Raw genomic sequence first — 14,895 nt, 5'->3', positions numbered from 1 at the left:
AAGCTGGGAAGTCCAGGTTGGAAGATTTGCCTGTTTGACTGTGACTAGCCAGTAGTGACTGTCTGTAGCATACAGGAAACTGCAGGTTAGCAAGATGCAACAACAGCTTGCTGAGGATAAAAACAATACCAGGACTTTCATGCCTGCACAGTCTCCCTACGCTTATTGTAACAGAACCATCTGTACCAGGCTTAGGTTTACAGGGGTTGTTTTTAAGTCAAGCCCTTTTCTCAGTTACATCTGGAACTCTCCCATATGATCTTAGCAATCTGATTCTTCGCTCATGTGAATAGATACAATCTGTAATTGACACTTCATGGAAAACAAAGCATTTAAAACAGTCAATGAACAAGATTTAGTACCCCTATTGTATTGGAAGTAACAATGAGAGACAGAGGGCAAGCGACTTGCCAAAGCTGATAGCAACTCAGTGGCAAAATCAGGGAAAGAAACAACATTTCCTGGCTTTCTCAAGATTTCTCTCTTCCCAGCAACCTGCCCACATCACATCTGTATGAAACCTGCCCCACTGCGCTCAGACATCACTTTATGTTCTCCTGTCCCCCAGCAAATAGGAGCAAGAGGAAAGAAAAGTAGTTTAGAGACTCTATCGTTTAAAATACTGCACGACAGCAGTGGTGTTATTTAAGATTATGTAGTGCTTTAATAATTCAAAAGCAGAAACTGTCTGGACACTGAATCATCAGACATGTACATTTTCTGCATCTCAAGAGAGTCTACCATGCCATCCACTGAGCTTCTAGACAGAAGATTGTCTTGTTTGCTGCTCACAAAGAACACTGACCTACGGTGAACTTAGTTAATGCAAGACACATCTCAAGTGCTACATACACATCTGACACAGTGAACACATATGAATATTTTTGAGGTGGAAGTCACAGGAATTTGCTGGCTTTTAGAAAACTGTTTGCTCACTTCCAAAGTGACATATTTCAATACAGAGAACATTTTCTACACTGAAATTTTCAACACGTTAAAAAAATTTGATTAACTATCTTAAATAATTTTGGAAAAAAAAAGTTTTACTAAAACCAGCATAAACTAAGGTTTAATGTTTTCTTCAGCCAGATTCATACTGATAAGAGGGTCTGGCTGCCAAACACAGGAAAAGAGGTTACATCCATAGCTGTTATACTGGATTCCAAAGATTTATATTTAGTGTATGGGACTTAAACCATGGTCAATAAATATCATTTAGGGCTGTAAAAACATCTTATGGTTTAATTTTAAGTTAGAATAATGGAAGCATGTACAGCAGAACTCTCTTGATTTTTTTTTAAAAAAATGACAAACCACAAAGGCACAAACAAGTGTGCTTTATCATCACAAACTTTTTCAATAAAATAAATCTATGAAAAATAAATCTGAAGTAGTATTTAAATGGTGCTAAATCTGTTAAAATGATTTTCTCCTGAGCTGATGCGAAGGCTTAACAGGGATAAAAGAAGCATTCTGATTGGCTCCTGAAACGCTAGTTAAGGCTGTGGAGTGGTTGCTACGGGATGTTATAAATAATTAGCACACCTTAGCGCAGAGAGCGCCGTGGCCCAGATTTATGCCTGCACAATGGCTCAGCAAACTGCAGGGCTAGACTGCAAGTGTAAGATCCTGCACTGAGCAAAGAGGTTTATTATTCTTAGGCAGTTTGAAAATGGTATCTGGGGGTCTTAGGAAATTTATACGCGCCATGAAACTCGGTGAAGCATCTGTTCATTAAAGCACAAACGCCACAGACAGGGAAGTGTTGCTACAGGGTGAGGGTACAGAGAGGTTATTTGACAATGACAAATATGTCTACATTGGCAACGCTCTCCTCTCTCAGAGCATCAGAACGTAAATAGGGAAAACAAACTATCAACATATGGGAGGATATGAGATATTTGCAAGTAGCCACAGTGAACACAAGGGCTCAAAAAGCCACAAGCTGATTTATATGAGAGTCTGGATAGACAAGTGGAAATATCACTCAGCACAAGGAGAGGTTCTATTTACCGGAAAGATACAGGATCTGTGAATAAAAGTCACAGTCACACTGAGCAAACATGCACGTTCACTACATTAACTACATTACGACTGGGAGAGAAAGGCATTCCTCTAGAGAGGGAAAAAAAATCAGACAACAAAGGATGGATTTTAAAAAATTTCTGTACATTTGGGGAGGTGAAGTAGGAAACACAAGGCTCTCCTTTTCTTCATTTCAGATTTGAGAAATACACATGTTCATATCTAGAGGGAAAAAAAAGGCAGCAAGAGACCGTGTGCTAACTTGCCTCAGGCTTCATGCGAGCACAGTTTACAAAATAATCCAGCCTGTTGAATTTTTTTTGATGTATGTTTCTGTCCAGCAGGAACAGCACAAAACACCAAGCCAACTGGTAACCACGTTCCCAGGACACCCAACGGATGCTACCAGTAAATTATCATTTCCAGCATGCAACAATCTTTTTATTAAATACACTGATAACATCATTGGAAAAATATTTGCAATCTGTGGAACCCTTCTAGTGCATAGCAATATAGAAAACATAACTGGGAGAAAATTACCAAAATGGAATAAACTGGAACTACAATTGTGAACTTTGCTTTCTTTACATCCTACCCCTTACAACATGTATAACTATTTTTAAAATATGCAAAGTGTACTGAAAAAGAACGCATAAACAAAGCCACAAATTGGGACAGAAAGTCAGTCTTCACAAAATATGCTTGCAGTAATTTTTTTTCTGAAATGTCATTATCAGACGTCAGACAGAATTGTTTACTTCAAACATAGCTCAGGATTCAGAATTATATTTTAAGATCTCAGAACTTAGTACCAGTTATAGCAAAAGCCAGGTACCCTTCAAGGCTTTAAGAACCTCATGCTCTGAAATTTACAGCAAAAAAGTTCAAGACATCAAAACACAGCTACAATTAGGCTGCCTAGATGAGGCACATGCACCATTAGTTTTCCCACTGAAGAATTTGTAATGAACTGTTTTTTACAGCTGTAGCAGGAGGTAGATGAGAGAAGTTTCTTAACTAGCTTACAGAAGTGTAAACTGAGGCACAGATTGGTTGAACACATTGCCCAGGATCACATGAAGCACAAGTGGCAAAGTTGGGCTCTTCCGAGCAGTAAGCCTCTGCCCAATGCTTTTACACCACACTTTTACACTATTTACAGTTGCCTCTACAAGATCTATTTGGCATGATTCACTAACTCCAGATACAGACTGCCAGTAGGGAAGCAGCATATTCATGAGTATATTCTTAATACAAGTTTCCTTTTTTTGAAGTTACAGTATCTTTAATCCAAGACATTTCCATTTTACCATTCACTAAATATTAGCAAATGCCAGCAAGAAAATCTTCTGAACAGAAGATCAGTATTTGTAAACATGGCAAGTGCATCTCTGGCTCTCCAAACCTTTTATTCATGGAGAGAGTTGTCAAGTTCAAAAAAAAAAAAAAGATTTAAAGAATTTCAAGTAATGGGCAGAAATAAAAATAAAAAGCCAGAACTGTGTCCAAGAAGGCTCTGAAAGCCTTTGGAAACCAGGCTAACAACCTCCATTCAGTTTAAATAAAAGCCCCCCTGAAACAGACACATCACTATCATTAGATTCTTTATTATTTACATCTCACCACGCCAGTTCTGACAGTCCATCTACATGGTTTGGAGGAAGACAAAGCGTGTGGGAAACCTGCTCTCCAAGACAGAATGCTCTACACAGAGACCTCCATGAGATCATCTCTATGGAGAGTGAATGATGACATCTGAAGTGACTGAAGTCAACAGAGCTCTTACTAGTTAGCTTAAAATCAGCTTGGAATAAGTCTGCTCTGGCTATGACACATGCTTTCTTCTCCATAAGTACTAAAGATATTCAGTACTTTTGACTATGGTGCTAAAGAAGGTATTTTGTGAGAAATATCACAGGCAAGCTTGTTCTGATATTCATTTGAAAAAAAAACAATATGGTTTGTGGTTTAGTACCTCAAGACATTTTTTAATATTTACATGATGTTAGGAATTGACCCTGCAAAACATATCTCATGCAAATAGCCCTATCAAAGAGAACTTGATTTGCTCTATGTAAAAGAATAGAAAACAGAGAAAAGGTTATAAAACTAGAACCTTAAGGCCTCTTTTTACTTTTGGGTAGCATCTCAGGATTAATCGATATTCCCATCCAGAACTGTGAAGAAAAACTGACTACCAAATACCAAAGTTTCCTCTTTTAAAGGAGCCAAAAAGATGAGCAAGCTCTTGGTTTGGGAGTGGATGAGCCCATCTCATCCATGATCTATTAACATACAGTTAACATACAGTTACCTGGGAAGCAAGTTGTTAGGTGCTCCATTAGCGCTTCTTGCGTGACTTGTTTTCGGGCAGAGTTCATTGTCGAGATGGCCAGGCAAAGGATTTCCCCAAGTGGAATAAACTGTGACTGACTGATGGGAGACATGCTGATTGGTGATACATCACCTGTAGAGAGACAACAGAGATGCAATGAAGCATTTTGTTTAAAAACACTGCTCACAGAACAACTATGCAGAGATATAATCAGGAGATGATGCACAGAGCTATGTACTTGTTATCATGCGCTTGGAATAAAACTCTTACAATGAGAATCATCTGGCATCTAATTTCAGAACTCAGAAAGATGTGGTGAGCTCTAGAAAACCAAAAATATATTACAACACAGACATGATTTCTCAAAGGGTACTGTAGATAGATTTGCAAAAATGCCTCCAAATTGGCATTTATGGCTGCAAAACCTCGTGCTTGAACGTCCCATGAGGTAACTCTACAAACAGAAGGGTTATATACGTTTTTCTGGACAGACATTTCACTGCCCTTTCAAAGGCTAGCAGTATGGATCACCTAACCATTTCCAACTGAGAGATTATTTCTTAATAGTAAAAAAAACCAAAAACAAACAAACAAAAAAACCCCCACAGACAAAATATGTTAAAGCATTAATGAATCACATTCTCACTCAGCTGATAAAGAGCAACACAAACTCTTTAGAGGCACAAAAGCATCAAACACATACTGATATCCTGAATAGGTCTCTCCTGGAGCTACATATTTAATGTCTTTGCACTGACTTTTTTTTTTTTTTTTTTTTTTAAGAGGAGGTTTAATGGTTTGGGAATGCCCTCAAAATTAATTTTGTTGCAACTTTACCCAAATAATTTTTTCTCATGTTGCCTTTAAAAATACTTCATCAACTCATACTTTAAAAAACAGTGAAAGATCTTTAAAACGGAAGCTATAGAAGAAATGATAATTTGGTAAAAATAGCACAACTGGACACATACACATATATATGTGCATATTTACATATTTCATATAAATGCAGAAATGCTTTTAGATTCTGTTCTGTACTTCCGCTTGCAGTGGGAACAGCTCCCCAATGATCTCCAGTACAGGGAAGCAGCAGGCTGAGAGACTTTGCCACCGTAAGAACAGTAACAGCCAGAACAAGGGGTGTCAGGCTCCAAACTGTCTTCTGGCCACAGGTCAGACAATAGCCAGGGATTAAGTTTTATCCAAGTGGTTTTGAAATCTCAAGAACACCACCATATTCCTGCTGCCACTGAGCATACTTTGCAATCAAATCAGGAATCGAATCACTGAAAGTAAGTTCAAACTCAAACTTTTCTCCACAGTTTAGAGGATTAATATCGGCCCTATTAATTCTATGTTCTCATTATGTCTACTAAACAGGAACTGCAATCTCAGAAAGTGAGTGTCAAAATGCATTTAATCTTGCATTATACTCAGCACTTTGGTACTCCCACCAATCTTAAAAACAAAAAACAAAGAAAAAAAAACCCCAAAACCCAAATTGTGCAACTGTTTCAGTTAAGACTTATGAGCAATATTTTTCAACAGACCAGCTGCACAATCTGCTGTGCAGCAGTGATGCACATTACCCAAGACACTACAACGATCTAAACTACGCATTTGTGCTGTGCTTCTCCTGACTGCTCCTGCTTACTCAGGCCTGCGCAGCTCGATGCTGCTCTGCCACCGCGGCGTTTCACCAGCTTCGGCTGAGCACCCTCAGAGCCTCCTCACTCCTGCCTCACCACTGACACAGAACGAGGGCCTTGAAGTACCATCTTTTCTGGACATTCTGCATTTATACACGCTGAACTGGAAAGTTGCTGCCACGTGTGCTTTAGAGACAAGCGATGGCAATCCCGAAGATGGAAGACAGCTCACAAGGAAACATGGTAACTTTCCCGTGACACAGGAGCTAACGCTGTTTGTCCAGCATCCCGCATCACTCGAAAATGCAGAACGAACATAACAGTTATTACTGCTTACAAGTAGTTGTACCTGTTGTCAGACTAAATATGTTCACAGGCATTGGGAGGGTAAAATCTCTATAATCAGCAAGACAGGTAAGTTCACCATCCTTGATCAGCAGTAACCACAAAAAAAAACATTTTATTGTAGAGAGGAATACATTTTATTGTATTGTTTCCTTTCCTTTCCCTTTCCCTTCCCTTTCCCTTCCCTTTTCCTTTCCCTTCCCTTTCCCTTTCCTTCCCTTTTCCTTTTCCTTTCCTTTCCCTTCCCTTTTCCTTTTCCTTTCCTTTCCCTTTTCCTTTCCTTTCCCTTCCCTTTTCCTTTTCTTTTCCCTTTCCCTTCCCCTTTCCCTCCTCCTCATCCAGAATGACTCATTTCACAGTTAACCAGAAGGATCTTCAGGAAGCCCAGCATGGGCCTTGACACAGCAATCGGCTTCCTGAGGAGGGAAAGGGCCTGGCAGAGGGTTAGGCACGCAGCCCAGCAAGCGCAGCTCACCTCTGCAGGTTTGCTCCGCAGCCACCCGGGAGCCCCGAGGGGACACCCTGTGCAGGGACGCAAACCAGTCACCCTGCTCGCCCGGAGCAGCCCTTCCCTCTCCTCTGACTGCAAGGAGCCCGCACAAACCGGCTTCGGGGATCACTCCCGTGGCTGTCACATGTTAACTTAAACAGCCTAAAGAAATAAGGGAGTTTTGCTGGATTTTAGTAACCTTGTACTTTGCACAATTTTTCTTTTCAAGGCAGGCCTCCCAGTATTGAATTGCTTTTCTAGGCTAGTGGGCAGAAAACATCCAGCCTCCACATTTGGCCACTGCCAATTGGGTTCTTGTCAACAAAAACAAGACAAGATTTTCAACTGAACTAGTATTTGCACTTCACACAACTCACCAATATAAAACATAACATTAAGTAACTGATACTCAATGTTAACACAAGCTCTAGCAAAGCATGCTAGAGTTACAGTATGCCAGGACAACATACATCCTGCTTGCAAATGTTTGGGAACTTAACAACCATTTAATTAATTATAAATAAGACTACAATTGTATATAAAATTGTAATTAAAAAGGCTTTAAATGCAAAAACCAACGGACAATACATGCTGGTTTATGCGAGAGCCTTCCTTTCTGTTTTATACGGGACAATCACCAGCCAAGGCTTATTCTTTTCCACTGAAAAATTTTCAACCTCCTTCATTACGACAAGGCAATTCTTGTTTCACCTTTGTTGTTGCCAGAATTAACTCCAGAGCTAGCTAGATCTGCAGTTGCCAGCCAGAGATAACTGGTGAGTCTAGTTTAAAAAGGCTAGCACATCTGTAAAACTTTCAGTAGACCTTGTGCTAGAAAGCCAAAACCCCCCCACTTAGGGAGGCTCTAATTTGCCAAGTTTTATCTCAAATGTCCCTGGGCTCTGGGAAATTACAAGTACTCTGTGGTTATAGTTAAGTGAACAAACTTCTTTGATGCACAACAACATAAAATATCTTGTGTTTACAATTTAATATATTAACATCAATTATGTGCATAAATACTGTTTAGCCTTTTGAACAGAAGGTTTAATACAACTTCTTTAGGAAAGATCTATTTTAAAAAATCCAATAAGCTTTTCCTAATTTTCTTTTTTCTGGAAGACCACATCACTGACATAAAAGATCCAGCATATGGCTCCTGTTAGCTCTGACTGATGTTTGTTTCAAGCAGCTTTCTTTTGAAATCAAATTGCTATCCTTGACTTTCATATGTTTGTGTTCCCAATTAAATGAAAACTGGAGTTCAGAAAGCAGTTTTCACCAGTTGACTGTATGTTTTGTTTAAATACCATATAATATATATATATTTCAATTCTGTTTCTGCAGTGTCTTTCTAGACTTTTTTTCAGAGATTTTTTCTTAAAGTTTTCTATACTTTTTTTAAATGGTATTTAATTTTCAAAAAAGTCTAAGCACATAAGCAATGAATGGGATCTTTCCTCATTTTTGCCATGGTGATTTATAGTGCTACCTTGAGGGGGAATTATTACTTAAACGAAAGATTAGGTAACAAATAAAACAAATGCTTATCTCTTACATAGCACATTTTTTCAGTGGATTTCAAAGCACTTAGGAAAACTGGGTAACCATCACTATCCTTAACATATAGATGAGAAAGCAAGAGAGTCAGTAACAGAGTTGGGAGTGAAAATTCACATGTCCTCAACTCATACCAGCAAGACCACGTCCTATGCCAGTATGTTCAGTATTTCTATTCTCTGAAAGTCTGGGTACCACATCAGTACCATCCTGGAAAAAAAATAGGTTCTGCATCATGTGTCAGCAATCAAACTACCAACTACATACCGATGACCGATTTCTTGTTAATGATTCTGCTGTTGGAAAGAAGCGACCTGGAAGTCAAACTTCCTGTCTCATGAAGTTTGCGAGACGACTGTTTGAAAAAAATCACCTTTTGACTTATAAATGGAACCAATTCAGTACAGCTATTGAGAAGGAAAATTAAGGAATTACACTACTTTCACAGCCTCTCAGTGTTTCAATGCACAGCCACACTTCATTAGAATTTTTACATGTTATTTCCCTGAACATGGTGGGAAGAGACCCTCTGATTATGCTCTGCATCCTGTTAAATACATGAAGCCAAAACCCAGCTTCTCTTCTCTTCTCCATCCTGCCACTCAACACCTTTTTAACCTTTTGTCTCCTATAAATCAAGGCAAACTTTAAACATGATTTTTAGCCTGCTTTCTGAAGGAAATGAGGCTTGTGCAAACACAGTCTTTGTATATGCTTCTGTCTTTTCTTTCCTCATCCTTGATTAACTTTTGAACCTCCTCACTTAATCTGAGGGAGGGTAGAGATCTCAAAGTTGTTGCAAGCTTTGTGAAAACAGGCATCTGGACAGAAGAAAGCAGATCTGTTAATCCCTCTACTGAGGGAAGAGATCAGAGAGGTTGTGTCTCACTAGACAATAGAGAGTCTACAACAACAAGTGTTTGCTATGCATGCTCCAACAGCAGGGAGGTTAGGGCATTGCCATGTCCTAGTAGACATGAGAGAATCCAGTCAAAAATACTAGTTAAAGGAAAATCAGGCTTCACTAGTTTTGCTGCTTACAAAGCTATGTTATTAATCAGGAAACATCAAACCATACTACAGTAACTTCATGGCACCTCATGATTACAGTGATGGTTGCAACAGAAATCCCCTACATACATTTTCATGCCAACAGCCTGTTATGTTCAACACAAAACTATGATTTCACTGTGGGAAGAACTACAAGCAGCTTGTTTTGTGTAATGAAGAAAGCTCCTCTTCAAACAAAAGATAGCTAACAAAACCAAAATTACCGGTAAGGGGCAAAAAGGGGCTCTTCAACATAGAATATATTCTTTTTTTCAAGAAAAGATAAATGAAAAACCTCTTCCAGTAAAGGCATATTTTCAGATTTACTTAAAGAATAGGCAGATGTTGAAGAAGTTAAATGTCTGGCCCAAGTTGCACCTTGCCCCCTTTTCCCCAACCCCCAACACAACTGAATCACCATAATCACAGAACACTTACATTGATGTAGCAAATAAAATCTTTCAAAAGTGAACTCACAACAATGATACATAATTGCCATTTTAAGTCAGACAATGTTTTCATTTGCAGGAGAGAACAGGAAGAATATGCAGATTTCTGTGGTATTGCCCAGATCACTCTGAAATACCTTGGCTCTACATTAGCATACTAATAGAGAAAAGAACATGTTTTACTGGCCAAATCTGAAATAAAGAAAATGAGAAAGTGTGTGGCTTGCATAGTTCCAGCGAAGCACAACTTTCAGCCACAGCTAAATACTCCCTTTAAAAGTTTCCTGGCATATTTTATGATCAAAGCTGCGAGTTCTGTTTACTGGACTATTATATGCATCAGAAGACTGCTAATGTCAAGAACAAAACGCATTAAAGATTTGGCCATTTATTCATGTTTAAGAGCAGCTTACGATAAGGATCCCTTTCATTATAAAGTAAAACAACAATCCCTATACCTCTGATCTGTTTTGCAGAGCGATAGTACAGACCGCAAAGGTTTGAGAAGTGCAGTAACACACACTGCCTTACCGACAAGCTCTTTCTGCACCTCTGAAATGCATGCACAACAAAAACATACCTTCCCCTGCAGATACAGGCCACGAACACTGGAAGGCTGCAACCTGGCAATACGACCACTCCAATTCTAACCAGCCTGAAGAAAACACAGCAATCGTAATAATGACCAGCCATATGACTTGCCTCTGAAAAAAGCTCCAGACCTTTGTCAGTGCTTAATTTTACTTCAGCCATGTAAATTGATCTTTTTAATCATTTGGATCCAGCTAAAAACAGGATCTCCAGGTACCACGCACCAAGTGCCTGTAACTTTTGGAAACAGGTGCTAAATTGCCCACAGTCACCAGGTTTGTCTTACATGCATTCATCCTGTGTATTTCCTGTGATTTTTATTTCCTTCTCTTTGTTCATGTCCTGTGGCCAGCTGCCTCCTGATCCAAAGTGATATCCCAGCACGAGTTAAGACTATGATCATAAGAAGTTTCTGCTGGAGCACGGAACTTTCCCAGAGAGGACTCAGTCAGGGAGATTTCGATGGTGTTTCTTATCCTGGGAGATGGGAGGGTAGGATTGTGTTTTTTTAATATATTGTGTGCTTTAAAATGTTTTTCCTCAAAAAATATTTTTCAAATGTATCTTTTAATAAATGTCAATGTTTACATTCCTGGCACACAATATGTTAAAAAAGGGGGACTTACCTGAACCCCTATGGTCTGGTTCCATGCTCCAGTACAGTATCCAGAGTAGCTGTGAGGTAACAACAGCGTGCATATTGGGGCTTTATATCACTGTGGAAGCTGGCTGGCTGCAGCAGAGATCAGTGCCATAGGACCTGAAAGAAGAAAAACAAAGCATGCTTTTAGGCGATAATATGCTGAATGCCCTCCTCTTAAAGCAGGAAATAGGGGCTTCCAGAAAATAAAAGATAAAGCAACACCTATGCAGATCCTCTGTAAGGCACTTAAATCTCACACAAGCAAGAGAAATAAATGGTTAAGAAATGACAGGGAAGGTGGAGGCAGAGAATCTAAAGGGCACTACAAATATAACTCCCACACAGTGTTTTGAAAACATCTCTCTTCTTCTGCCCTATTTTCACAGAACAGCTGGAAGCACATTCTAATACCACCCCATATTTCGAAGGCACTCACAGTCTTAGCAAAGCACCTCTCCACTGCAATGCCTCAGGATTCTGCAGTGTCACTCCTCTTCTGCCTGGTTCTCTGCAAAGTGAAGTCATAGGAATGGCTCAGCCAACCTGACTTCTCACTACCCTGCCCAGAATCCTTTGTGAACTGAAATGAGTCATCGCTCTGAGAAAATCTACAGTGCAACGTTCCAGGTTTCTCTGTACGTCTGCGCTGGCTTCTTTGTCTTTGAAACGGAGTGCCTCTGCTACTGGAACAGTGTCCAGCTGCATTGTACCGGATAACAAGCCAGTCTCCTCATTAAGTGGACAAGAAAGCTATTTACATGCATTAGCAAAGATAAGTTAAAGCTTCAACCTCTAGTCAAGAGAAAAAATGTACCCCTAACCTGTCTTCTTGATTTAATACACCACCCCCCCATACACACAAAAGCAAATGCACACATGTGTGCGCGCGCACACACACACACACAAACACACTGTCACAAAGCAACAATTTCTTAAATTATTCACTATTTAGCGCAACACTTACCAGTTTTTACTCTATTGATAAAGAAAAAAAGATTTACTCTCCTTTGTCAATCCCAAAGAATGCTGCAGACCTGCACATAACAGACAGCTCCACTGTACGCTGGATCAAAGATGTGCTGCTGCAAACTGTTTATCAAAAAATTAAAAGCAGTGGACAAGTTCTTGCAAGCTCATTTTTCATCATCTCATTCTCTATTTGGGCCCACAACAAAGTGAGCCCTGAAACCATGCCAGGCAGAAAATGTCAAACTGTTCCAAGTGCTGAGAGCCAGAGGAGCTGCTTCAGCTTCTGCTGCTGCTGACAAGGAAGGTAATGTTCAGAATGAGGTCACTGTGTCAAGATCTCACTCTCAATGCTAGATTTTTGTTTGCTTGGGGAGTATATGGTAAGTTAAAGCATCAGAAAAACACAGAATAAAAGATAGGGATAGTGTGTGACAAGAGACATAAGGAGAAGGCTGTGTTTTGGAGACACATTTTTAGTTGTTTGGTAATTTTAAGAGAAAGAAACATTTAGAATTGCATTTACTGCAAAAAATTTATTTCTAGTCATGATCTGTCAAAAAGAGAAGACTGATAGTCAGAAAGGGAGGGATAAACAAAAAAGTGCTGATGCAGAGTTTTACTTAATGGCTATTCTAAGCACTCTGAAATATTTTGAAGTATACTAGGCATACAGATCCATAAAATCCTGTAACATCATATATCAGGATTCATCTACGCTGTAGAATACACATTTATCTTAGGTTCTTACCTAAGTGAACACACCAGATGTTTAGGACTTTTAACACTGGGTTGAATAGAAGGTAGTCATCGCACTATGCTTTCAGATTTGGCCTTACAACTACCGCAGCACTGAAAGAGTCAAACCGAGCCAACCACAGGTCTACGCAAGTGCTTCAAGAGGACAAATACCTGGATTACACAACTAACAGAACACTTTTGTTTCCTGGTCTATGCCAACACAGCAAAGCCATGCTGTAACCAGGTTAATTTACAATTGTAAGGTAAACTGAGTGCTTCGCTACACCTGTAGTCATACAGCAGCCAAGACCTTAGCATTAAAGTTGGGGTTTTGCTCTATGCACAGAGTCATCAACCTCTGCATTCCCCAAAAGGCCTCATTCCAGGAAAACTTCCTTCAACTTCAGCAGAGTTTTGCCTACCCAAGGGCTGTAGGATCAGCTGCAAAGCTTCTAATGAATCCAGCTTGGCATTTGAAATGTTTAGGGCCCCCAGGATCCTCCTGCGGAAACTATGATTGTTTGTCTGCTAAACCCACACCTACTTTAGAGCAATGGAACTGATTCCAAGAAGAAAAACTTCTGCGGGCTTAAAAGAGAAGTACAGCAGGCACCTGTTGCAACAAAAAACCAACAAGCACTCCAATCTGCCTTCTCTTTGCACCAGACAACATTCACGCGAAGCCAAATAGCTGGGCTCGTGCATGCTGTAATGTTTTCACACACATGCACAAATTCTCACAACAGTATGCCATTTTAACCAAAGTTAAAATACAGACAGAAGAAAGAAAAAGCTAAAACCAGGACCCGAATGCCCTTCTCTAACAAATTTCTGTAGCATTTGAATCTGGATTATTTATTTGGGACCAGCTTGCTTACTCTAAACAGACAAACACAACTCCAAGCTCTCTGAATCAGAGAATTCCTCTTGTAGGCATGAAGCCTTAAATATACCTAGAATGTACTGAGTGTGCACATGTGTTGTAGCATGCATTTATTCAAATTCATCATTTCAGAGCAGAACTATTACACAGCCCTTTAATCAGTACTAACAAAAGAAAGAAGTGCCAGATACTGCAAGCACGAGGGAAAATAGAAGGGCAAAGAAAGAACAGGATCAGAAACTCTAAATGAGAAAGTTTAGAAGCAATGAAGTTGATGGATAAACCAGCCCTGCCATCAACAAGGATGTTAGTGCAGTGTGCCTGGAGAGAAGGAAGGCCTAGCCAAAATATTGCCTGCACCTCCAAATCAAAGCAGCTGCTCAGCTCCTCCAACCTTCATCTCCCCTTCCCCTCCCAGAAGACAGAAGTTAATACTGAAGCAAGAGCTGCCTTACTGACAGTACATGGCGTGAACATGCCATGTGTTTCTCTCTGCGTAACTCGGTGTGTGTCCGTGTACCTGAATACAGTCGTAGGCAATACAGTGCAGCCTGACACCAATCTCTGTTGTAGGCTGAAGAAGTGGACAAGGTAGCGAGCCCCTGCTCTGGCTCCCCCCGACGTGGTGCTGGAGTCTAACAAAGTCTTCTCTGCTGAACTCTGCAGTCGCCTGCCTACGCCCCAGAGTCCTCCCGGGCCATGGCCCTGGGATTCCCCGTCCTTCGCCACGGCCCCGCCACCATCACCAGAAGGAAACACAGAGGAAAAAAGGAACATGCTAGAATGGGTGCAGAGAAGAGGAAAAAAAAGGTTAAAAATGACCGCCAAAGGATGCCAAGAAGGAATGAGATAATTCAGTCTAGTCTGCATCAGTTCCAGCGGATCCTAAATTTTGGAGGCTAAAATCAGCCATCAGCACTCAGCATGTGGAGTCTGTAGCTGAAAAGACTATGGCTTTTCCTCACAAGTCATCTACCACTATGTTTACTTCTACAGGAACCAACCCAGTAAAGAAGGAAGCACCCGAACACTAACCTGGGAACACAACCCATGAGCACTGTGGCCCAGAAGAAACCAGAATAACAAACATCAGAAAGACACAAACTCATGCTCATAGTTCTTTAGGAACTCTCTTCATACTAAAAATTTTGAAATATTAGTGCTCCAC

General features: G+C 40.1%; 1 protein-coding gene across 2 annotated transcripts in view; it reads right to left on the bottom strand.

The window, feature by feature from the left end:
- The window catches only part of STOX2 (storkhead box 2), a 149,263-nt gene that overhangs the window by 14,070 nt on the left and 120,298 nt on the right, over positions 1–14,895 (bottom strand). For both annotated transcript variants that reach the window (XM_067297956.1, XM_013942145.2), the window contains exon 2: positions 4,340–4,492. In XM_067297956.1, the coding sequence (XP_067154057.1) occupies positions 4,340–4,492 (153 nt within the window). The remainder of the gene's footprint in view (positions 1–4,339; positions 4,493–14,895) is intronic.

The sequence above is a fragment of the Apteryx mantelli genome, chromosome 5 (genome assembly GCF_036417845.1).
Source record: "Apteryx mantelli isolate bAptMan1 chromosome 5, bAptMan1.hap1, whole genome shotgun sequence".
In the NCBI taxonomy this organism is placed as follows: Eukaryota; Metazoa; Chordata; class Aves; order Apterygiformes; family Apterygidae; genus Apteryx; species Apteryx mantelli.
Note: the sequence above shows the minus strand (reverse complement) of the source record. Positions and strands in the feature narration are given on the sequence as shown.